The 26,602-nt window shown below is 35.7% G+C and overlaps 1 protein-coding gene across 5 annotated transcripts in view; it reads left to right on the top strand.

Annotated features, from left to right (window-relative positions):
- The window catches only part of MPDZ (multiple PDZ domain crumbs cell polarity complex component), a 153,911-nt gene that overhangs the window by 82,135 nt on the left and 45,174 nt on the right, over positions 1-26,602 (top strand). For 4 of the 5 annotated variants that reach the window (XM_058672357.1, XM_058672353.1, XM_058672355.1 and 1 more), the window contains exons 17-23: positions 351-560; positions 2,478-2,594; positions 5,283-5,450; positions 12,877-13,161; positions 13,419-13,542; positions 18,105-18,303; positions 24,847-24,951. In XM_058672357.1, the coding sequence (XP_058528340.1) occupies positions 351-560; positions 2,478-2,594; positions 5,283-5,450; positions 12,877-13,161; positions 13,419-13,542; positions 18,105-18,303; positions 24,847-24,951 (1,208 nt within the window). The remainder of the gene's footprint in view (positions 1-350; positions 561-2,477; positions 2,595-5,282; positions 5,451-12,876; positions 13,162-13,418; positions 13,543-18,104; positions 18,304-24,846; positions 24,952-26,602) is intronic. The other variant, XM_058672356.1, reaches the window with a different exon arrangement.

Raw genomic sequence — 26,602 nt, forward strand, 5'->3', positions numbered from 1 at the left:
AGCTACACATTTGTGGCTATAGTTCTTTTCTGTCTTACAAATTATTAGATGTGTGTCACCATCATGACAATAAAAATATAACATCACACACGAAATTGAAACTGATCAAATAATTAAGATTATAATTCAGAAATGTTAGCAAATGAGGTTCCATTGATTGCAGTAAGCTGTATATAAATTCTGAAAAGGAAAAAAAAACCTTAGCACAAATAATTCATTACAAGTTTTATATGAACTCTTTTAAAGTATTTGAAACGATTATTCATCCTTTATGTTTCAGAATAGACATGTAGTAAAAGAAAAACACAGTGCAGGGTAACTGAATTCTCTTCACATTTCCATTGCCTTAGGATCCAATTGATCCAGCAAGCACTGTGATTGTAATTCGTTCTTTGGTGCCTGGTGGCATTGCTGAAAAAGATGGACGCTTGCTTCCTGGAGACCGACTCATGTTTGTCAATGATGTGAATTTGGAAAACAGCAGCCTTGAAGAAGCTGTGGAGGCGCTGAAGGGGGCACCCCCAGGCACTGTGAGAATAGGAGTTGCTAAGCCTTTACCTGTAAGAATTTTGATTGTATTGATTTCTTTTTAGATTAACAAATAAGATGTGTATGACTTACTTTTTAGTTCAAGGGATCTTGTGATTGAATGATGTCTTTAGGTCTTCAGTGTGGTCACTGACCACATGGGGAAAAAGATTTCATTTTGAGTAACACTTTTAAAAAGAAAAAAAGTGTTTTTGACCTTTTGTTTTTGACCTTTTTCATTTCATAATAAGAATTAATAAGTGCAGGATCAAATATTTGAAAGAAATATTTGTAAAATATGAAAACACCAGTTTGATGGGGTATTGAAAATTTAATAAGATTGATATCGAACAGCAGAGTCTTTGATTCCAGGGGCCTAGTAGAATCTCTCTCAGAGAGTCTTTAAGTTCCTGAATTCTGTTGATTATAACCCATTTGTTGTCTAATAAATTACAGCAGGGAATCCAACTTTGTAAAATGGGCTCCTCATTTTATGGCACTCCTCCCAAGAGGGCATGGGTCCACGCAGTAATAATTGAAGCAACTAATGCAAGTATGCTATTTCATTATTTATAGTGATTGCACTGTGTACCAATCACTGGATTATGTTGAAATTGAGTTAGAGATGATCTCTATATTTGTAATTTTTTTCTGGCGTATGATTATTGTTGTAAATGAAAGGGTAAATATACCTTCTCTTTAGAAAAAAAGTACAAATAGCTCAGTTTACATAAACAACAAAAATGACTCATCGACTTTTATGAATTTGTTCAAATAAGCATAGTTAATATATGTAAATATAATTTATTCATGTATCACTTTTTATTCTGCAAAGTATTTCAGAACCTGTGAAAATAAACTTAAGAAAAAAAGAGAAAAATTAGGTTAAGAAGGGAAGAATTAAGACTATGCTAGTTCAGTCTAAAACACAAGCTAACATTGTAGAAATTTCACAATCAACTAATAACAAAGATAATGTGAGACTGGAGACAGGCCATCATGGGATTACATCTTCCTTAATGTTAGGTCGCAGATTTGCTCTGGTCTCTGCTAAACAGTGAGAAATGGCTAATAGTCAGGATGAGTCTTTTGCTATCTTTAAGAAGACATAGCTGATTTTTAAAACACAGTTTGTTCTTTTTCTAGCCAACTTAAAAATAGATTTTTTTCAAGCTGTATTTGAAATTTCAAATTCAGCATGAACTGTAGCATAATATAATCATCTTTATTATATAAACTGAGGTTTAATAAAAAACTTATGCAAGAGGAACATTTTTTTCACAGCAATACTTTGTGTATATTGTTGATACAGTGTGATATAGACAAGAAAATTCTCTAAATATTTTAGTCCATCTTTTCTGAGATGGCAAAAAAAATTTAAGTTTGAAATTAGTGTGATCACAGTCACAATTTAATAGCTTAGAGCAGAACGCACATGTAGAGTTTTCTCTCTATTTTTCTGTATAAGCAAAGCACGGATCAGTAACATTCCTTGTCGAGTAAATTAGGTTCCTAAGAGGTTTCTCGTTTTCCTCTTCTGCAGCTTCTTCAATGTCCTAACACCTAAGACTTGCTTTTTTTTTCAGGATGCCATTGTTTGGCTAGAATTTGTGGTAGGTAAAAATAACCAGAAGATCACCATAAGACTTTTTTTAAATTGCTGATCTTGTTAAGCTTTTGAAAGAAGAATGAAAAAACACTTAGAAGCAAAATTCTCATCAAAAGCATGTTGTTCCTGTTGGGATTAATATCCTCATTGAATCTTATGTGATCAAAATGCTTAATATGAATAGCAAATTTCTTGCTCATCGTTCTGTATGAAAATCATGTTATCATTTCAGAACTGTCCTGTTGTTTTTCTCTTCTCTCTTCCTGTTCCCTTTCTTTGTCTCCCCTTGACTGTTCGCTCTTTTCTTTGAACTAGTCCTCACACTGTGTTATCCCTGCAGCTCTCACCAGAAGAAGGTTACGTCTCTGCTAAGGAGGAGTCCTTTCTGTATCCACCACACTCCAGTGAGGATGAGGGGCTGACTGACACAGCCCTCTTCAGGGCTGACTTGGCTCTGGTTAGTGGAGACGCTTCTCAAGTTTTCCCTCACAAGTCTTTGTCTTGATTTGCCTTCCAGAATATGCTGAAGACATTTTGTAATTTTGAAAACTAAAACTGTTATGGTCAATTCAAGTGGTTCTCATGGTTAAAAAAGTCATAAATATGAATATATGCATATATATATGTATATATGGAATATATTTTGAGTGTATGTTGGTCTGTGGAGAAAATTAAATTAAAATCGCACTGATCAACATGTATAATTTGTCTTTATATCATAACTAAAGCTATTTAGAGCACTTGTTTGTTCTGATTTTATGCCTGTGTATTTCCATGCATTCTTTAGCTATTTTCAGGCCTAAGTCAATATTTCGGCTACCTTAAAAGAAGTGGCAGGTCCATCTTCTTTTTAAGCATTGATAGCACAAAATCATATTAATTGATTCATTTATTGTCACTCATCTATTCTATAAATAAAAGTGTGTAGACCTGAATGATTTACTAGAAAAATAAAAATACAGATTTTGTTTCTGCTTGCTTTTTATAAAATCATTAATTGGAATTAAATATTTAGTTATCTCTTTCTGTAAGAACCTTAGGTAGATGGAAAAGTGCTTTGTTGATAATTAAAGGACAGTATCATCTACCAGATATAAATATGCACATGACTTTTATGCAACACATCCAATTATACCTCTTATTCACATTACTCCCACCATTAAAGCTAGCCACCTAACTATGCCCTGCTTTTTACATACTTGAGTGTTTGTCTAGAAGAGGTTTAAAACCTGTGAAATTCTTCATTATGTTTTTATAGCTGATTATGCACATCTTGCTTTGAACCAGAGTGTGAATTATTTCTTTGATTCTACATTCATTTTGGTAATATCATTTTGGGAGAGACAATTCTTTCTGTTAATATTTTTAAGTGCAATTTCTTGAAATAGCCATTTGGAAAGTTATGTGCACATTACAGTGAATGCAATAATTTAACATAATGCTTAACATGCTGAATACCTTTTGGCTCTAATCTTCATGGGCATATGTTAGCACTTCAAAACTAGACCAGTATGCTATGAACTATGTTGAGTACTATTGGCTAAATAATACCTAACTTCCAAATTCTTTCTGAAATGTCAAAGGACAAAAATGCAACACTTACACTAGAATATCAATCAAAAAGATCAGTACCGCTTTGATGCAAGTTTGTATCTTGGAAGAGCGTGGCAATCAGTAATCATGGGTGGCTAATTCAACTTCTAGAGTAATCAATCCTGCAATAACTGAACGAATTAGTTACCAGGAACTCTACTAAGTTTCTGAGACATCAGTAAGTTATCAAATCATGTTGAGGCATACATTCTTCAGTGTAACTATTTGTTGTAATCCATGCCACAAGCCTTACTTGATACTATTTATCTGGACAGCAAAGGCTAAGTATTTCTTACCTGGATTGTTAGAAGAGTAAACCTCCAAACAGTGAATCACTGTTGAATAAGAACATGTCAGTTTGAACTAGTCAATTTGAATATTTAAAATTTAAATAAAATTTGATTTAGTGTAAAGTTATAGTATTCTGGTTTCTGGCACAAAGAAGAAATAGAACATATGGGAATTTTTTTTTAATATATTTTTATTATGAATTTTGAATTGTGTGGTACAATTTTGTGTAGGCTTGGATTCCTCCCCAAACTCCCGCCCCCATCAGATTTTTCCCATTTTGTTACAATAGTGTAGTCCTTCATAAGGAATTATAATTCTATCAGTCTCTTATTTAAGTGTACCCGACATTGTTGGTGCAGACAATGTCAGACAGTCCAGTATCCCATTGTCTACACATGTCTAACAGTTTCACTGGGATTCCATCTTTCGTCTGGATGCAGGGATACAAAACATATGGGATTTTGCCATCAAGATTCAAAACAGAAAATACTGTTGCTATCAGAGATGGGTAGAATTCATTGTTTTCTGCCTTTTCTAAGGTTTGACTATGACAGCATTGCAAGAAGATAATCAGGTTAATTTTGACTTAATTCTTTTGGTTCTGCTACATAAGATAGTACTAGAATTTTTATATTAATATCTAGTGAAATTATGTCATTCTGTATGAGTTTTCTAACATAAGTTTATAACTTAAAATCTCACCCATTACCACATCATAATTAGACTCCTTGTTAGTATAATTTTAGCATAAAGTTGCAGATTCTCTCTCTGGTTTCTGCAACTGAATAGTTTCAAAATCTAGTTAAAGATAATTTACCCAGAAATTCATTTTCAGTGAGGTTAACAATTATATCTTTACAGAAGTGCCTCGGTGAGTTAGTCTTATTTGAATAGGCATAGTGATGACCTCATTCGTGTTATTAGAAAATTGCTAAAAACTGGCATGTTAATTAGAAAAAAGTAAATATTTTCCTTAACATGTGGACTATTTAAATTTAGAATTGATCCAAGCCTTTTGTTTATTGAGACTCACTGCACCTTTATTGATGGAATAATATAGCCTTCAAGGCCAGTACCCTCTACGGGAGATGGGCAGTCATTCTTTGTTCCATTGTCTGGACGAGGGTGGAGAAAGGGCATACAGAAAACAGGGTGGACATCCACACACACAACACTGTTCATATGCTTTTTTGTCTTAAGGGGAGACTGACACACTTGTAATGGAACTGGATTCCTGACTGATACTACTGTCTTATTTCAGGTGGACACAAATGAGGCTGACTTGGTGGATGAGTCCATATTTGAGTCACAATACTCTCCTGATCATGACAGTGTCTACTCTACCCCAGCTCCTATTCTATCTCTGCATGGCAGTGTTTGTGGAGACGGTCTAAACTATGGTCCCTCGCTTCCACCATCTCCTCCCAAGGTACAGAGAAAATCTTGTTCCATTTATGTGGGGAAAATCTTCTGTGTCATTTTGCAGAGGCCAGTGTTAATGTGGAATTGTGTGAGTAGCATGTTAGAGACAGTGAATTTCTCTAGTCACAGATTTGTAAAGAGCAGTTTCACTTAAGTGATGTTTGAGTGTCTTTCAAAATTTGGGGGGACAATATCTCAAAGCTTGGATTAAGTTTTTGTGTCAAAAAAAGTTTTAATTAGCAGGACTTCTTAGATTGTGCTTTTAGTATGTATTTTTATCTTTCATGATATGATTCTCTAGGGACAGGATTTCGCCGTCCACCCCTCACTTTCCCCCACCTCATTTTATTACAATAGTATCGTCCTTCAGCAACAGCAACAAATCCATCATTCTAAAATTATGTTTTTCATTGTTTTTAAAATTGCCATATAGAAAATTAGAGTGTAAAATGTTTCATGTGTAAATATTTACTAACTATAGCTGTAATATGCTTTCAGTCTAAAATGATATAAAAGATTTTACACAAAATAACAGTGAATCACAAAGTGTTTACTGGATAGGAATGATGCGCTTACTTATTACTTGACATATGTTTGATATGTATATTTTATATGTGAATGATTGATAAAAATGCCATAGTGTGTAATGTATAATGTCCAATAAGTAATGTTTTAGCATCTTTTCAGTCTTCTGGGTGTAAAATAGTGTGTTGCAATAAACTTTTGGCCATTTTTATATCAGTTTTTTTATAATTGTTTTGTGAAAATTGATATATGCAGTAATTTGATACACAAATTTTAGTATGTGTATACTTTTGTGTAATAAAATCTAAAGATGTTCAGGAAAGAAGTTGCCCCTGGAGATAAAAAGAAAGCATAGAAATTTAACTGTATGTTTAATATATCATTTTAGAAGCATGGATAAAATATGGTAAAATAGTTCTTAGAAATTTGAGCAAAAAATTAATATGAGTATATTTTCTGTATTTCTCCACATTAGAAATATGCCAAAAAATAAAACTTAACAATTAAATTAGACAATGCTGTTTCTTAAATATTTGGATTCTGTGAAGATTGAGTTCAGTGAGGAGAGGCCTGTGTTTATGATTATATTGTGAAGTAGGATCTCTATATAGGTTTTCTTTATTTCTTGATTAACAAATATTTTTTTTGGCCAGAGCATTTTCAAACATTTTCTTTTTATGTCTGAGGTGCACCTGCTACACTTGCCAATGATGCTGGGCAATTCCTTGAGTTGGTTTGTAAAGTATAATCTTGAGTGGAACAGCTGCTGCTCTTGCACCACACCTGAGACTGACTGACTGGCTGTGTCCTGTCTGGAATGTGTTCAGTCTTTACGGGCCTCAGGGCTGGAAGCAGAGTTCATCTCCTAATGGGATCACCTAATCTGCTGCATAGCACACTTCTTCTTGCCAGTGGGACAGATTGCATTGTTTAACTTAGTAATTGTTACTTAAAGGGATTATGCAATCTGCATACTGAGAAGCATATATTTTACAGGGCAAATGCTGGCTGTGTGCAGTGCAACATATTGGCTTACTGTAGTCTGTTTGCTTGCTTTTTTTTCCCCCTAAGCAGTTTACTCTTTTGTTGAAGCAAATTTTGGCAAGCTGGGCTATCAACTGAAAAACTTAAACTACAAAACAACAAAGAAGACATTAATGAGAATGTTTTAAAACACATCATGAGGCTCCTGTGTGTTTTCAATTTTCTTAGAAAGTAGGATCATTACAAAATCATGATAAATCTGCAAAATAATTTTTGCTAGCTTTTTTTTTTGGTGACACCTTTTATGCTACCTCCAGTTTTGCTAGAAATGTTTATGGAAATAAAAATATTAATACATGGTTTCCCTGGGTTTTTTTGGTACTGTATTTTTAGGACAAATTGGTAATTTGTTATGAAATTCAGAATTAATTGTCTTCTTTGTTAGATAAGAATGACCTAGTATTAAAACTTTCTAATTAATAACATAAAACCAAATATTACAGGCCCAGCGCGATAGTGTAATGGTTAAAGTCCTCACCTTGCACACACCCAGGATCCCACATGGGCACTGGTTCTAATCCCGGCAGCCCTGCTTCCCATCCAGCTCCCTGCTTGTGGCCTGGGAAAGCAGTCGAGGATGGCCCAAAGCCTTGGGACCCTGCACCGACATGGGAGACCTGGAAGAGCTCCTGGCTTCTGGCTTTGGATTGGCTCAGCTGCAGCCATTGCAGTCATGTGGGGAGTGAACCATCAGACGGAAGATCTTCCTCTCTGTCTCTCCTCCTCTCAGTATATCCGCCTTTCAAATAAAAATAAATCTATAAAAAAACACAGATATTACGTAAAATTATTTAAACATGTTTGTTAGATAGTATATAAGCAACCATATAATATAAAATATGTTTAAAATAATTTCCCCAAAATATTTTGAAAGAATAGAGGGTGAGGATCTTATTTATTCTTCAGATTATTCAGTTTCCTTAGTATATAGTGATGTGGTTTTTTTGTTTTAAGATCTGTTTGAAACACAGAGTAACAGGGTGGGTGAAACAGTGCGAGGGAGTTTGTATCTGCCAATCCTCAAGTGGTCACACCAGACAGGCAGCTAGGGATGGCGGACGTCAGGAACCAGGCGCTGCATCTGAGTCTCCTATGTGGACCCAGGCATTCAAGTGTTTGGGCCATCATATGCTGCTCCCAGGTATATTAGCAGGGAGCTGAATTCAAAGTGCAGCTAAGATAGGACTCTCAGGCTGAACACAAGAGCCCGAAGCAGCCTCTTGGCAGCTGCCCCAATCTTACGATCTTAACTGGCAGCTGGTTTTGGAGTTACAATTTTACTGCCCTTCTCTCACTCAAGAGAAGCTGTGTTAGCCAGTCTTTCATTGCTATAAGTAAAATGTCTTAGAGAAGCTAACGTAAGCAGGAGTTTTATTTTGGGGTATAGTGGTTGCAGGTTCACAACTTGGGATCCAGGGGACTGTGTTGATTCTGCAATGTGGAGAAGCCAGAGGATGACAGTGTGTGAACACAGAAAACAATCGCATGTCCAGCCAAGAAGGAGAGATGGGGAACACACTGGTTTCCCATGTGCCTGTCTTTCCTTATGAAGTAACGGTGATTTGATTATAGGAGCTCCCACCTAAACATCAGACAGCATACTTGGCTAAGGCCTCCATCTTTACCCATGGCCCCATTAACCACTTACATAAGACTTTGGAGACCAATCTTTTAACACATGAGCATTTTGGGGGACACCTAGGTCAATTTGCCAACTAATAGCAGACCCCTTTTGACTTTGATCAGTATGCAAAAACTTGTTACCTGGTCCATCACACTGGGAAGCCTCATTCTTCAGGGAGGACTTCATGACTATATCACAACTTACACACCAAAGGGCTGTAGTCACCCAAGCATTGGTACTGCCCATCATCAAAGAGTTCACATTTAATTAATTATTAACAACTTGAATGTACTTACTTGTTTGATATTAGGGTCAGTGCAGGCAGATCACTTAAATGTGTGTTTTATAAGTGACAAAGCTATTGCCAGTGGTCTTCTTGTGGTTTCAGATTTCATATTTTAATTGGTCTTTTTATGTCTTCTTTCCTCTTACTTTAAAAGATACAAAAATGCAAATAAGTATTTTCCGAACACAAATGTTTGTAGACTTTTGTTTAAGAGCTCAACATGGTTTTATGGGAACGGAAGCTTGCTTTATGATTTTTCCTGTTTTGATTTAGAAATACAGCTAGTATGGATTTGATAACTGCATAATGAGTCTCCATTTCTACTCTTCTGCACCTCCTTGCTTCCCTGCCCTGTTTACCCGTAGTCTCACTGTCTCCAGGGTTGAAATTGTTGCCATCAGAGTGTGTATCCCTCACTTTTGAATGTTAGTTTTACCTGGAGATGATTCTACTGGTTGATTATACTGCAGCTTGAAATTAGTGTTTGTCAGGGTAGAAACTTTCCTTTGTAACCTACATACCAAGTATGACTAATAGATTCCAAAATTTTAAAGAATGTATTCCTACAAATCCTACTGCAGTGTCATTTGCTCATATAAAATATTGCTGTGTTCACATCTGCATTTACAATTTTTTAAGAGAAGGGGTTAATCTAAAAAAATTAAATTGCTGTAATCATAATAATGATGGATGATTGAAAAAGTCGTAGTGACAGCATTACAGGCTCCCATAGATATAAAAAATGTTGCTTCTGCCTTTTTCCGTAGTAGGCTCTGTTGAAAGCTGAAGAAAGCACCCCCTTCTCAGGACAGATGGAAAAGTCATACTAAGTTGGAGCAGCTATTCTTGTAGCATAGTTTGTTTTTTAAAGTGCAAGAAGAATTCTCTGGTAGTTTACTTATTGAAGAAAAACAGAGTATGGCCAGTGAACAATGAAGTATTATTTAAATACATTATCGGGGAGAAATAATGTACCTAAGCCTAACCTTACCATAGCACTGAGCTTCAGAAGTGCAATATTTGTCCAAGTGTATTTGTCATTTTAATTTAACCTCATCTCTTTTTCTGTTGGAGGAAAATATGTATTTTTATATAGAAACACATCACTTGTAACCACATGTTAGTATGGAGGTTTCAAAGACTTCAGTTTGGATGTAATTTGCACTGGGGAAAATTATAGTTATTTTTGGACATCTTACGGGTGAAGAACTGTTTTTCTTTCAGATCCCAAAGATTTTTAAAAATAAAAATCAGTTGGTTGTTCGGCAACCAGAAATGTTTCTGAAGTGGGTGTATGTTGTCTGCTGTGTTGATTAGCTATTTCTTTTCTGTGTGTCTCTGTTTAACTCTTTCATGAATAATGCATGGAATTTTTGCTGTATCATTTTTAGTCAACCCCAATTAACAGGTGAGTTCACCTGTTTTCTGCTTAAGAGGAATTTATTATCTTTATTTGATGTGTGGAGGATATGATCTACTGCTAATTATTGAAACTAATTTAGGAATAAGGAAGCTAACCAGTTCTATACTAAGTACATTATTATTTTTCCTAAGAATGTAATAATCAAAATTGAGTTGCTATTTATTGTTTAGGCTGTAGAAACCTGGTGGAGTAAACATGCTTATCATTTCTTCCTGAAGATACTAATGATGTTAATTACTTGTATGATATTCCTCCTACTTCGTCTTTGCACCAGAAATATTTGATAATTTCAGAGACGACAACTTTCATTGAAGAACAGTATAATACACACATTGAGTTGGAGAAATCAAGTTAACCACTTAGAAAAAAAAACGGGACTCTTAACATAATAATACCTTGAAACAGATTTGAGATGGTTAAATTGAAGAACAAACATTTATTGTAACTGGATAAAAATAATAGAAATCACTTCATTTTTGTGGAAGCCATGTATTGAATCCTGAAACACACACAAAAATGCAGCTTGTCAAAATTGGTTACATTGAATTAATTTCTTCCTAAGTATATTAAAAGAAAAAAAAGAGTTTTGTATTACTTATCACAAATACTTTATATTCAGAATATTTCAATGATAAGAAGAAGTAAAAATCTCTGGATGTAAACTTGAAGTGCATGAAGAAATTGAAACAGAGATAAATGATGTGTCCTTGCTAATGCATATACTTTTTGTATATCACACTGTAAACTAATCTTAAATTGGAAAGATTATTCAGTTAATATTACCTGTTTTTTTTTTTAGATGATTTATTTGAGAGGCAAACAGAGATCTCATGCACTGGCTCACTCTATGTGGGCTCCTGGTAGGAACCAAAACCAGGAGGCAGAAACCTGATCTAAGTCTCCCATATTGTTGGCAGGAACCCAATTGCCATTTTCCTAAGGTCTACATTCACAGGAAACTGGAACGAGCTGTTGGAGCCAGGCATTGTATGTAGGTGCTCTGATATGAGACAAAATTGTTAGAACAAATTTATACCGAATTCCCCAACATTTTCTTCTTTGAAGAAAAATATGACAGTGTGTAAGAACATCTTCATTGTTTGTTGACATATCACTTCATGTAGTTCATAGTAAATACATTTTCATAAAAGTGAACAAAGATGCACATTAAATCACATCAAAAAGCCAACAGTTATTGGACATTTTCTGTTACATCAGGCCTACTTTTAGTGCTTTGGGGCTTTTAACTCTGACCTCTCTAAATGTCCTATTATTTTTCCTGATTAATAGCAGAGAGAAACAAGGCATAGAATGTTTGAGTAGTTTGCCAAAGCGTAGTCAAATAGTTGTGGTTTCAGGACTTGAACTCAGACAGCTTGCCTCGGAAGTCTGCATTACAGTGTCTTTCATATTTAGGAATAACTTGTAATTATGTGAATTTCTCATAGTTAAGATATAGAGATATTTTAAAAGCAAAAGCTATTATTTGTTACATGGGTTTGTTCGGATTTTAAATTCTGTTTGTATATAGCATTGTTCGTGAATGTAAGCAAGTGAATTTGTGCATATATTATGTGAATGCGTAAAGAAATGTGATTATGCAGGCCGTTTTTACTGGGGAGAATAGAACTAGGATCCAAAAGGGAAATCTTTTATATTGTACTCTATATGAGTACACAGGTTTTATCTGTAAGGCTTGATTATCTGACTTGAAAATGCATGTGTATGCTACATTGGTACCTTAAAAATATTCATGAATATCAAAGGGAAGACTATTATGTCTTCTCAACAGTAGGTTTTAAAACAGTTGCCTGCCTAAAACACACATGACACATCATCTCTGTTGTTAATAGATACATGTATTGCATGGAATTGTAGACTTGTAGTGTTTCTGGGGATTGTAGAAATTATCACTTCACTCTAAAACCCTGTGAAGTGTGAATTGTGAGTAGCAGAGTCTGGTTTGCTATACATTTATGTTGAGCCACTTAAGTATGGTGATATCTTCAGATTGTTGAAGGACATTTTGCCTATAATCTGAACTTGCAAGGCTTTCTATTTTTCCTAAATGCCTTTCAAAATAATGTTCTCTTGGAGGCTCTTGTGAATCTAATTAATGTCACACTGTAGAATGATCTGACCTTATTATAACTAGGAGCTTCAGATTGGGTGGACATGAATTACATTTTAAGTGAGATTTGGAAATATAAATTATTTTCTTTTCAGTGTGGCTTGAACACTGAATAATTTTACTTGTGAATAATGCATATTTCATCTAATCGTAAGTACAGTAAATAGGACAAGCATAATTGAGTAGAAAGTGAAATTGTGATTTGTAAGAAATACATTTAAGGGTATTTATGAACTAAAGATAGAAAACCTGCTAAGTGAAGAATTTTCATGGTTGCTAATGCTTTTTGAGTAATAAGCAATTGCCTTGAGCTTTATGTTTAATTTAACAATTGTTAAGAGGTGGTATAATGAGACATATTGGTATAATCTAGCCAAATTTTTTATTCTTTAAACACCAGGAGATTATTGAGCATTCTTCCAATCCAGTTCTTGATCTGCATATGTCCTTGGAGGAGCTCTATACACAAAATCTGCTGCAAAGAAAGGATGAAACTCCACCTTCGGTAGACTTGAGTCTGGGACCTGCTTCAGGCTTTACCCTAAATGACTATACACCTGCAAATGCCGTTGAACAGCACTACAAATGTGAAAACACAATAGCTTGGGCTGAGTCTCACTTATCAAGTGAAGTTATATCCTGTGCAGAACTTACCTCTCCTTTGCTACTTGAGTCAACTGAAAAGGTAGTATTTTAAAGCTGTGGTTTATATATTGTGGTGACGTGGGAGACATTAAGGGTTCCAGTATTCTGACAGATCTCTTCATTTGAAATAAACAAGTGCTCTTCTGACATGGAAATTTCAGAAGGCAACCTATGAACTTGCATTAGTTAAAGATTCGTACTGAATCAAGCACAACCAATGAGAGCATGTGTGGTGTTGAAATCCTACTCCAAAGTCTAGTTTTCCTTTTCATGTCATTGACTTTTTTTTTCTTTCAGGGCCCTGAGTACTTGACTAGTGAGAGCTCCCTGGTCTCCAATGCTGAGTGTGTCATGCTCCAAAATATAACTGAAGAGTCTTTCGTGAAGACTATTATTGCAGCAAAAGGCAATTCTAGCCTGGGTAAGTTCCCTTTTTTTGACATTTGACGGCTCTGCTTGTCTCCTTGACAAGGTAGGTTTCAAACTGAACGTGCTAGGTTTCCGAACTCTTTGCCATAGATGAGAAAGTAGACATTAGGAAATTTCCTGTAGTTTTCAGTGGCTTTTCTTTTCATGGCACCTGTAATTTTTCTTGAAATGGTTAACAGGTTTGTTTACTTTGTGCTAGCTTAAATCCCTCATTCTCTTAATTATTTCAAAGTATTCACAAACCTCATTTGCATTCAAGTAAAAGATGTAGGAATGGTTTGTGTGTGAAGCAGCAAATCAGAAAAGAAATTCTTAGAAAATGAAAAGTCAGCAATTTGGAGTTCTAAATTCTTTGGAAAAGTAAATTATTAGTTTCTGTGAATGTTGCCAATTATGCGTAAGTCAGTTTGTGTTTAATTTCTTTCATTCACTGCAATATAAGATGAAAAAGACAGCCAGGTGTGCCACTATCAACATACAAATGTGATTCAAAAGTTTTTTTTTCCCCCAGGTGGCAGGGTTTTTGTGTCCTGTTGCATGTAAAGTATTCCTGCTGGATCATAATCACAAAACCTTCAAGCTAGACAAATAAGACTTCCTGTGGCATTAAAAATCCTAATCACAAAAGCTAAAACTACATCTAGACAATGCAAATAGTGTCTCATTGAGTTAAGCTGTCACATGGCACAGTCCTTTCCCTGCTGCTTGCTGTTGACAAATAACATAACAAATCAATTGGTCTGAATGACTCAATACAGCTGTGGACTCTGATAAGTTTCAAATGGTATACCCAGGTCCTTCTGTGAAGTAACCGCCAAAACCAGTGCATCAGTAGATATTGATTGGATGTAAAGTTCCTTCTTGAAGTACACTTCGGCAGACGAAGCCACCAAGGCTTACGTGTGGGAGTGGGATCCAAGCCTCTGTATCCTGGATTTTATTCCATTTGGTGTGGCTGGGTTTTCCCCACAGCAGCTAAATAGAGAAGTATAATGGAGAATTTCTGCATTATTGTATTTCTCTGACTTACAACAGGATGGTATAAATTTAGGTTCCAGAACTGCCCCTAACTCCTTAGTTATGGGAGAGCCCATAATATCTACACAAGGACAGGATTATTTCATGTAATAATGTAGTATTTTTCTTTTAAATCATTTTACTCAGAATACTGATCATTTCTGTTATTACTCTGAGTTTAAGTAGGTTCCAAATTTAAAGGTACGGGGTTTGATCAGTTTAAAGGGGAGTCATATGTTTGTATTTTCAGTGTCTGATGCTGTGGCATGTGTATCTAAAAACAGGCTACTCAGGACACTATGTCTCACCTTTAACTGAAAATGGACACATTTTTTTGATGAGCAGTTGATAGGGTAGATATTTTATAAAGACCGAGGAAACCTTTTTTAAATGTGTGTATTTACTCAATTATCAAACATTTACTATTTTCTATAGGCTAGCACAAACATACTGCAATCACTTTTCTTAAGAAATATGGGTTTAAAAGAGTAAGTTCATTGGCATGTAAAATAGTAAAGTTGTTAAGATATTATACATGTTATGTTAAACTCATATCAAAAATGATGAAGGCTTTAAAGAATAAAAGCTAATCCTTACTCTGCTAGTCTAGAGTTAACAAAGGTTTCAGAGAATGGGGAAACAATGATTTAGTTCTTGGAATAGAATAGGTTTTTACCACATATTTTAGAAAATGGAAAAAGTTGAAAGCTACCAGAGTTAAGTCAGAGAGGTGTAAGATATTATTGAAAGCTATGATGATGAAGTGTGGTGTGGTGGCTGGCCAAGTGAGGATTGGAGCCAGAGAAATAATAGGTGGGAGACCACTGCTGGGCAGATTTGTAAGCAGGACACAGGCCTTTCCTTGTAGCCCTCACTTGCCTTGAGCTTCCATAGGAAGAGTAACATGGTCACATTTTGTGTTTTAAGATCATTGTAGCATTGAGTGATAATTTAGATTGGAAGCAAGTTGATGACCTTAGGATAACCATGGTTTGGATGTATCTGATTTTTGGCATCTACCATTTGGAATGCCTATTTTTATTTTACTGACAGAATGTTGGATTTTGTGAAATTTTTTCTTCCTCTGTTGAAATGGTCAAAGGGGTTTTCTTGTTTGTGTTGTTAATATGTCAGGATACATGGATTTTACTTTTTACTGTACTGGGTAAGTATTGTCACATAAAATGGGCTATTTTAGCCATTGTTTAGTGTGCATTCCTGTGGCATGAAGCATGTTCCCATTGTTACATAAGCATCTTCACCAGCTTTGGTGTGGGACAATGAAGGATTTCAAATATGATCTATGAATTTTCCTTTGTTTTTCCTTTTGTAAACTTGCTTTACTTAGCACTTTGTGTCAGATGCTATGAAAGGAACTTCACATGTGTGTTTCTTATTCAATTGCCTTTTTGTAAAAGAGTTATTTACTTGAAAGGCAGAGTCTCGAGAGAGACAGAGAGAAAGAGACACATTCTATCACCTAGTTTATTCCCTACATGGCTGCAGCAGCTGAAACTAGGCTAGTCCATAGCCAGGAGCTAGAAGCTTCTTGTTTATCTCCCACATGGGTGCAGGGTTGCCATCATCCACTACTTTCCCAGGCACATGATCGGGGAGCTGAATTGGAAGTGGAGTGATCTGGGACTGGAAGTGGCATCCACATGGGCTGCCCATGCTGTAGGTGTTAGCTTAACCCACTGTGTTACAATGCTGGCCCCACAATGAATGTCCTGTTAGCTTTATAACTCCCTTTGTTTACACAATCTTTTAGGTAAGAACCTGTTAGCACTATAAGGTAACTACAATATTGTGTATAATTTTAAACATAGCTTCAACGATTTCAGTTTTGAAGGATGAGAGTGGGAATAAAGCATGAAGGGAATAATAATTTAGGTAGGATAGATTGAGAAGGCAATTTTGAGGAAGTGAAATAGAAGACAAAGAGAATTAGCTGTTCAAGAGCTGCACAAACCAGCATAGACTCCAAAATGCAGAGAAGCTAAAAGAAGGAGGCTGTGGCTAGACCCCAAGAAGCCAAGGAAAACTTTACACAAGGGAATGGGACACATTGTGAAACCAGTTCACCAATTCTGTATGGATTATACCAAAATGTGTGTTGCACATTAGCACAACAGGGAAATGCTGAGGAGTTTCAACCAGGAGCCACCGCTGTGGCACAGCAGGTTGAGCTTACCTACAATAACAGCGTCGTACATGTACTCCAGTACATCTCATGAATGCCACCTGTTTTACTTTAGATTTAGGTCCTGCTAATGTACCCGGGAAAGCAGCAGAAGATGGTCCAAGTGCATGGGCCTTTGCACTCACATGGGAGACCTGGGTGGAGACCCCTCACATTGTGGTCATTTGGAGAGAGAACCAATGGAATGGAAGGTTTCTGTCTCCCGTTCTCTCTATAAATCTGCCTTTCAAATAAATAAAACAACATCAACAAAAAATAAAGTTGATGCAATGCGACTTGCCTTTAATGAATGAGTTTGCTGTTTGCTATGAAAAGAATGGTTGCTGCGCTCAGTGTTGGCAACTCCGTGATTAGTTAAGTGGCTGTTGCAGGAAAACAGGCAAGGAAAGGTGTTGGTTTAGGATTCATATGGAAATGGGAGAAGTTAAAGGATTCAAGATCAGCTTTGGAGATAGAAGTGAAAGGATTTTGAAATGGATGAAATATGGAGAAAGGAATCAATAATTACTCCAATATTTCTACCTTCAATAATGGGGAATTGTGTAGAGGTATCATTGAATTAAAAAAGAGATGACAAGTGAGTATATAAGAGGAGATGACAAATTGGACGTTCAAATCTAAGGCTGCTTTTCCTCAGGCTGTCTCCATGGACATGTCAGGAGGGCAAATGACTGTCCAAACTGGGAACTCACAGGAGCTCAGAGATAAACTGGGAAAAGATGAGGATTAACTTTGTATCATTTCAGCCAAACTTCATTCAGGCACTATAATAGGAACTGGGGTTTAATACTTATATAAGAGTTACTTTATATTAGGAATTCTGCACTCTGCTTTTTTAATTTTTATCTTGAACAGCCAGTACGGTCCTTGGAGCATGATGACTATCTAAAATTGATTCTCCATGAATGAGGGTGTTGAAACCTGGCAACAGCAGAAAAAATCCTTAATTTACGGACCTCACTTTCCATTTGTAAATGTATTTTTGTCCTCCTACATGTGTGATTACAAAATAGAGTTAACATTGTCAAGCTATTTTCCCTGAGAGATTTCAACTTACCTTTAAGGAGATAATGCATCAGGTGGCCTAACTTACTTTCAGCCCACAGTGTGAAATTGTTTCTCCTTTAATGTATACACCATGATTTTTATCTATATACAATTTTATAATTATTTGAAAGTTTACTTTTGTTAGAAATCCTTTTTTATTTCCTTTTGATTGTTTTTAATAAAATGTTATTCCTACTATATATAAATCCATGATTATGCTTGAATCCAAAGTAAAAGGAATTTTAAAATAAAGTGCTTAATTCACATGTGTTTGTGTTTTCCTGTAGGGATGACAGTCAGTGCTAATAAGGATGGCCTGGGGATGATAGTTCGGAGCATTATTCATGGTGGTGCCATTAGTCGAGATGGTCGGATTGCAGTTGGTGACTGCATCTTGTCCATTAATGAAGAATCAACCATCAGCTTAACCAATGCCCAGGCACGAGCCATGCTGAGAAGGCATTCTCTCATTGGGCCTGACATCAAGTAAGTTTTATTTGGACCTCCATGTGGTTTGGAAAATCCAGGAGTTTCAATTATTTCAATAGATTCTTTTCAGTATGTACTATTTAAGGTACTAAAATCACCATACATTTAGTTAACGGAAAGCACCTAAGAATTTGGCTACTTTTTTGTAAATGTAGTCTGTTTTGGAGTGTATGAGTCTTAAAATGTTGAAAATGATTTTACTTGTTTTATGTACATCCCAGTACACTGTGTAAGAACTCCGGCTGTAACGGATATTGAGACACTTCTCACAAAACGGGAGAGTCCACTCTCAGGATCTTAGAAGTGTAGAGTGACCTCAATACCTAAATCAGTATCCTAGAACCAAGCCAGCGCTGGACGAGTGCTGCATGAAAAAGAACAGTACCAGTGTCTGACCTGCAAGTTACCCTTTCTTTAACAGCCCCATGACTCAGAGGGAATTCACCAATATGTTGATACAGTCTGATTATAGGTCACATGGGATATTCTTTTCTGAAGTGTTTAAAATTTCTCATAATGCTCTAAGGCACATCATATATGTAGTTAAGGTGTTAAGACATTAAACTTTGCTTGAGCAAATATATAGAAAATACGGTCACACCTCATCAATGCAGCTTTCTCCTCTGTCATTAATCATTAAATATTTACTTTTAATGAATAAAGGATAAATTCTTAAAGTAAGAGCTCAAAGATTGTTTACATTAGACTGATATTATTACTATTATAGAAGTGTAGCAGTTCTGATACTTTACTGACTACATTTTTTGTTACTAATTCTTTTACAAAGGATTTATTACTAGAATTTTGGTAAGGAAAGCCATATATGCAATCTGTTTTTTATTGAACCAACACTAAAAAGCAGAAAAGTATGTACTATATGCAATTAATATTGATGTTTTTTGCAAAAGAATTATTATTTTAGAACCTTGACTAATGGTCTTTCATATTTTTATGCCTTTTTCACTCATTATTTTACAGTTGAGCAGATCCTAGATCATGTGACAGTTGCATAATTACCTTAAAATAGTATAAATACCAGTGAACCTCATGAAAATTGTTGGTCCCTGTATTATTAAAAAAAAAACAAAACAAGGAAAACTTAAATGCTTTCATTCCTTATCATTTGTAAGCAGTGTTCCTTTCTTTTGCTCCAAAGATATGCGATACAGATTCAATCGGAAGCCTCCAAGGGATCCCATATGGGTGCTGGCGCAGCCCTGGTTCCCATCCAGCTCCCCGCTTGTGGCCTGGGAAAACATTTAAAACAGTTGAATGTTGAGCTAATTATTGTCTTCCCGCAGGATCGTGTGTGTGTGTGTGTGTGTGTGTGTGTGTGTGTGTGTATCTGGTTTTCCCCAACTTGCTGATTCAATTGAATATACCCAGTCATTTGAGCAGTACATGTGTTATGACATGAAGGGCATTTAGAGAGGTAGTGTCAGAAGTAACTGCTTTAAAATTCCAGCAGGCAAAATGCATTCTAGGATAGTACATTTGTAAAGAAGGAGAAAAGTCTTGTACCCTTGCACGTCCGTAGTCTAGCCGTCTTTGTCACCGATGTGTGCATGCGTGCACTCCTGTTCTCACAAAGCATGCTCACAGAGCAAAACACAGTCATTTGCTTCAGCATCCTACGAGTACTGTCGTGCAGATAGTTACAACTTGACAACTAGAGTAAACTATAGAAAGAAGTTAGCATCATCCCTACATAATTCTTTTCAGGGAAAAAAATGTGTTAAATGATAAAGCAGAAGAGTCAGTCATTTGGATTGACCAGAGTTGTGCAACATGTTGTCTGAGCTTTTTAAGTGTTCTTGGTCCTGATCTTTCTAACACTTGCCTTTCCTTAAGCAGAAGGTTTAGAATTGCCTCAAAAGAAAAATCTAATCTAATCTTTCTGTTATTCTGAGTAGGCCCTGTGATTCTGAATGCCTCTGACCAGCTCAGCTCTGAACGCATCACTGTGTGTCAGCTCCATGCTTGTTATTCTTTCTGTCTTCTTGCGAACCTAGCTTAAGTGAGAGTTGCAGTGGAGGCATGCGTTCTAGGGGCCTGAACAAAGACTCTGCTTTAATTGATTGTTTTTTAGGAAAAGCATGGCTTCTCAAGACAATTAATTGCATTCTCTTTCACGCACACACACGCTCTCTTTTCCAATTTAGATAACTAGAAACTTTGTGTGCATTCATGCAGACCTAGGTGGATAACAAGAGATTCTAAAGTTCAAAAGTGGCCCGTTCAAGTTCCAGGTTTTTTTTTCCCCTTTGGAAAACCAGATGTGAGGCCTCGCCAAAATGCATTCTGTTTCACTTCTCGCTCCACCTTGCCAGAAGTTAGGAGCTCTTATATTTCTGTAATAATAGCCAGAATGTATTTATTTTATATATATATATATATATATATATATATATAGGCAGCAGCTGCTTATAACATCTGCCAGATAATTACTGAGCAGAATCAGAATTCACCTGCCTTACCCTAAAAATGTGGGATGAATTCCTGATCAAGGAATAAAAGATTGATTGCAGTTACTTTCTTCTTCGCTTGTTAATAATCACTGCAATAGACACTAGTAAAGAGCAGATGCTTTTCTGGGGGAGGTGGAGATGGGAGGGAGGTGGAGAGGGGATAAAACAGGACCAGGAGCACCCACTTTTAACTACATATGCATGCGTCTCACATTCCGCACAAGACATTGACATTTGTTAACACCATTGTAAAAAGATGCCACGGCGTCTGCTTCCCATTCTAGATTTTCTGCAGCACCTGCTGACTATCGAGCCCCCTTTTATGTGTGAGTATCGATGATTCAAAGGCTCATTATGGTTGTGTGTTACAACTTGTCTGTGAAAACCATTTTGTGCTTTTGTGAAGTCCTGATGTGTAGGGATAGAGCCAGATATAGGTTCAGTGTATACTTTTGGTTTTTAAAAATCCTTTACAGAAGAATGTAAATTTCAACAGAGCTATGAGATTGTTGGATTTTCACATCATGCCAGTGATTGTGAAATCATGTGAAAATGATATTTTCCAACTACTCGACTTTCAAGCTCCTTTATAAGGGAGTGATTCCTTCTTCCTGAACAGGCACAGTCTCTGTATTAATAGGTCCTGTCCATTTTGGCATCACTATTGGTGTGTGGGTGTGTGTGTGTGTGTGACTATGTGCATAGTCAGAGTTTAGTTCATTTAATTTTTTGTTGTTGTTATAGCTCTCAACTAAGCTGTTTTAGCATCTTTTTTGCAGTTGATAGCACAGCTCTGGTGTTCTTTGTTGGTGATATGAAGGTTTTTCATGGTCATGTGACCAGCATTGTGTTAGGGTCCTTCAGTGTATGCTCTTGCATTGTGGGATGCCTCTTAGGGGTCTTGCTGTCTGTAATGGGCCAACCATTTCTGAAAACTGCCCATTTGTCTCTTTCTCACTGGTGCCTAAAGTATTAGAAAAATCTTTTTAAAATCCCTTAGTCTCTACAATTGGGGAAGGAGAAAACAGAACAGTTTTGAATTAGTACAGAGGGAAAATCGTTTTCAGTAATTTTTGGGAGATAGAGACACCTTTACCTTCTCCAGCCCATTGAAAAGTTGACCATGTTATACTGATTGTTGTGATTTTGGAAGTTTCCCTTCTTTGATTTTTTTTAAAGCTTAATGTTTTATCTGCATTAGTTTTATTGAATCTTAATTTAGAATTCATTTTTATTTTTCTTTGAATCAAATACAATCACTCTTCCTGAGATTAGTTATTGTACATTTTTGACTTCTAGGTTTTAGAGAGAGCACATACGTTTGCAAATCAATATATTTTTTTTTTTTTAGCACTTTGGAGAGCTTGATTTCATAGATGAGTAAGTTCCGTAAGGCCAGATTAGATTACAGTCCTAGTCCTAGCTGTACTGATATGTGCTTTCTTCCTGCAGTTTTTTTAGCTTTGAACTTAAAAGTTCAAGAGATTCTCAAAGACTTCACATGTTCCACTAGTGTGGGGAGCAAGAGAATTGGTGTCTCGTGAGGACACCACCTTGTATTTTTCTTGTGTTTATCAGATTACTAGGCCTCAAAGAGGTACCATTTTCTTCTTCTTCTTCCTTTTTTTTAAATTTTGAATTTTATGGTCCAATTCCATAGGATATAGGATTTCCCCATCCTCTCCCTAAATTCCCACCCCAATTGATTTTCCGCATGTTATTATAATAGTTCTTCATAAGCAGTCATAAGTCCATCACTCTGTCATTTCAGTGTGCCCTGACATTGCTGTTACAGACAATGTCAGTTCAGCATCCCAGTGTTTAGATATGTCCAACAGTTTCATTGGGAGCCCATCTTTGATTTGAAGTAGAGAGGCATACTGCATTGCATCTTCACATCTGAATACAGTAGTCTCTATTATACCATCACTGTACATTCTCTTAAACAAGAAGCCACAAAACAAATTCAGCAATAGGTATGAAGTTAAAACAAAAAATTTACAGCACCATGGAGTCAAAAAAACATATTACTGAATAACCAATGCATGGGTGAAGAAATGAAAAAGAAAATACAAAAGCCTCTTGGGTAAAATGATGCCATTGTGCAATCCAGTGATGAATTCGACGAGAGACAAGAAACTGTTTAGAAGAAATGAGAATAAAACAAAAACATCAAATCACATGGGATGCAGCAAAAACAGCATGGAAAGAGTTATCGATTTTACAGTTTGTATGAAGGTTACCTTATGTCAGAGAGAACATACAGCATTTGTCCTTTCGGTATTGACTTATTTCACTGAGCTTAATGCTCTGTAGTTGGGACCATCTAGTTGCAAATGGTAGAATTTCCTTCTTTTTAATGGCTGAGTACTATTCCATGGAGTACATGTACCACAATTTCCTTAACCAGTCCTGGCTCCCAATTTCAGATGAGCTGTGCTCTGGCCATTGTGACCATTTGTGGAGTGAACTCACTCATGGAGGATCTCCATTTCTCTTCTGTCTTTCTCTATACCTGTGACTTTCAAGTAAAAATAAATGAATCTTTAAGAAATAAGTGTGTCTACTATGTAAATAGCTTTGAAACACATGAATAAAGTTTTCAAGCGTCAGTTTCTAAGCATTATAGCTGTAGTCATCATCTAGCATGGTGGCTTCCACAAACAGGCATTTAGCCACTGCTTGTTGAAATAGTAAATGGCCATTCAAGTGTAAATCGCATACTATCGTTCGAAAACAAAGTGAACTTAAAAGAAATTGTTACATGTTAGTAAAAACCTCTCTATAAGCCTATATGATTTAACTTTATACTCAGTCTTGAGAGCTAGCATAGTTGTTGATAATGCTTGCTAATATATATAATTAATTATCATAGAAATAATATGGGATAATTCATGTCTATTATTCATACAGTACAGTTAATTTGTTTCTGCTAAAGAACCCCAAATTTTCTGTATAAATTGATGTTTTTAGTGACAATTATTTTAAGGATGTATGAATTATCCAAGTTTCTAGAAATCGTTAATGTGAAAGAAAGCAAGCAAGAAAGAAAAGGAGGTGGGAGGGAGGTATCATTATGTGTGCTTTCTGTCGAATCACAAAATTGAATCTGTTGTCTTTGCATTAACGTGTTAACATGAGACATATGTTTTAATAATGAAGCATACATTTGTTGTGACCCTGAAAATTTAATGCATTAATAAATTCATCAAAAAGAAAAAAATTAAGTTGCTTTCTCTCCATCCCCAACCCAATTATTGGTAAACAAAAACTTCAGCAGCAGCATTAAAATGTTTAATTTTGGCATTGGCAACACAGTGAGAGGCGCAGAATCAGACTGCAATGTTAGTATCCTATATAGGTGCCTATTCGAGTTTTTGGTGGCTCTGGTTCTGATCTAGCACCGTGCTGATGGCCTACGAAGGCAGCCTAGGAGGGCCCACATCCTTGGGATCCTATATTCACAGGAGAGATGACAATAAGCTCCTGGCTCCTGCTCCTGCCTTTGGATCAGTTCAGCTCCAGATGTTGTAGCTATTTGAGGAATGAACCAGTGAATTGACGATTATTCTTTATCTTTCCTTCTCTGTAAATCTACCTTTCGAATACAAATGAATAGATCTTTTTAAAAGTTCAATTGTATTGTTATTCTTGCTTATAAAACGATAACCTTTGAAATTTTAGATTTTCTGATAAGGATGCTTATTTTGTTTAGAATGTGTTTATTGATTGATTTGAAAGGTATAGTTAGAAGTAAGGAGAGACATAGAGATAGAGATCTTCTGTCACTGTTTACCACTCAGAAGTTGCATTGGTGGGATGGGCCAGGCCAGTACCTGGACACCAACATTCCTTCTAACTCTTGGGAAGGACCATCTGCTTTCCCAGGCATAGTAGCCAGAAAAATGGGATGGTAGTAGTCCCGCTGGAACTTGAATGGGCACCTAAGGATGCTTATTAAATAAGTATGAAAAAGTAGAAAGAAATGATGATGACATTTTTCCTAAATTTTAGAAGCTTTTCCTAAAAAACTATTATTTTCCCTCTGCTTTCATGAATTGTTTTGCTCCAGAATTACTTACGTGCCTGCAGAACATTTGGAAGAATTCAGAATGGCCTTGGGACAACAGGCTGGAGGAATAATGGCACTGGATGTTTTCCCTTCCTATGCTGGCAGGTCAGTGAACCTTAAACCCCCTCTAATGAATGGCTAATATCTAGCAGGTTACTTGGAAGGATTTTAAACTCAGAATCAGGAAGGACTGGAACAAACACAAGGTATGGATTTATTTTGCTGTTCTAAGAGTAAATATTTGCCTCCTCAAGTCTTAAACAGTAATCACAAGGCATTGAAAATTTTTGCAATGAATGATTGTTTGAATGAAAAAATTAAAATGTCCTTAATTTTATCACCAAATATAGCACTTTTGTTTATTAAATTTTAATTCACCCCAGATACGAATATTATTTCATGGATTCATTAGATGGCACGATTTCTGTAGTTTTCCATAGTGTTTTTCCTTTCATAAAAATGTCAAATATGTTCATCAAATTCTATTTGTTCCTTTAGTATAATATATACAATATACATTATACTAAATGTATATTTAGCATACTATTATACATATATACAATACACTAAATGTATATATATACTAAATATTATACTAAAATACTTATATATAATACTAATGCATATATATTATATTAAAGTAACTAGTAGATCCAAAAATGTCCAAAATATATTTAATAGTTATTTTGTGCTTTTTGGAGGATACTGAGCTGAACTTCTTGGTATATGCCATACGGACAGCAGAATGAATTTGTAAAGGCCGTCAATATTCAACATGGTAATGACCTCTAAGTAATAAAGGAAAATGATTTTTTCCTACCCTTTAGAAAGCACAACATCTAGGTTTTAATGCTGTTGTTGTATGAGCTTAGCGCAGGGAGAAAATAACATCAATAGGTTTTTCTATGAAAATTGTGCCATTTTGCCGTCTTGGTTTTGATCCTGTCACCCAGCAGAGCTGGTAACTCAGTAGCAGATTTCCATTTAAGCATGCTGAAGAGCACAAATGTTCCTGTGAGTTCTGAATGTTTATCTGAAGTGTTCTAAGTTCTTATCTAAGTTTTCATCTGCTGTTCCTTAAAGGATGTCAGAACATCACTGAACAACGTGGTGTCAGTCACAATGATATTGTATCATTTTGTCCTCTGCAGATTACTCATGAACACACTACACTGAAAATGATAGGGAAGAGAAGACTATGTTATGTTTTTAATAAAGGAAATGGAAAACATTATCCTTAGGGAGCTCATAAATTTTATGTGAAGAAGAGTAGTCACTGAATCTGACAGCAAGCTAGCACAGTCCAGTTTAGAATTTCCAAATAAAGGTTAATGGCATGAATTGATTCTAGTTTACCAGTGCTTCAAGATAGAATGTAGACATTAGTCATTCACAATTTCCCTCTGAAATTATTTTTAAATAAAATAATTAAAGAATATTACTGGTTAACATCTAATTAATATCTGAGAACTAAGTCCTGTCTCTTTAAAATACTCAAAAGTTGTTAGAAGAAGTTGATTTCAGCACTATGAATCCAACAACAGAAAAGAGAATAAAATAGATTGTCCAATACTCTGCCTAGCTGTTACCGGAGTACCACTTGCAATTAATATCAAGTTACCTAAAATAAAATTATTTCCATTTTATAAAGGAGAAATCTTCAACAGAGAATTGTTAAGTAATTTGTCAATCCCACAGTTCATAAATTACATGACATGCCTAGAATGCAGGCACAAAGATGTCATGTTCTTATCTG

This window comes from Ochotona princeps, chromosome 14 (genome assembly GCF_030435755.1).
Source record: "Ochotona princeps isolate mOchPri1 chromosome 14, mOchPri1.hap1, whole genome shotgun sequence".
NCBI classification, from domain to species: domain Eukaryota; kingdom Metazoa; phylum Chordata; class Mammalia; order Lagomorpha; family Ochotonidae; genus Ochotona; species Ochotona princeps.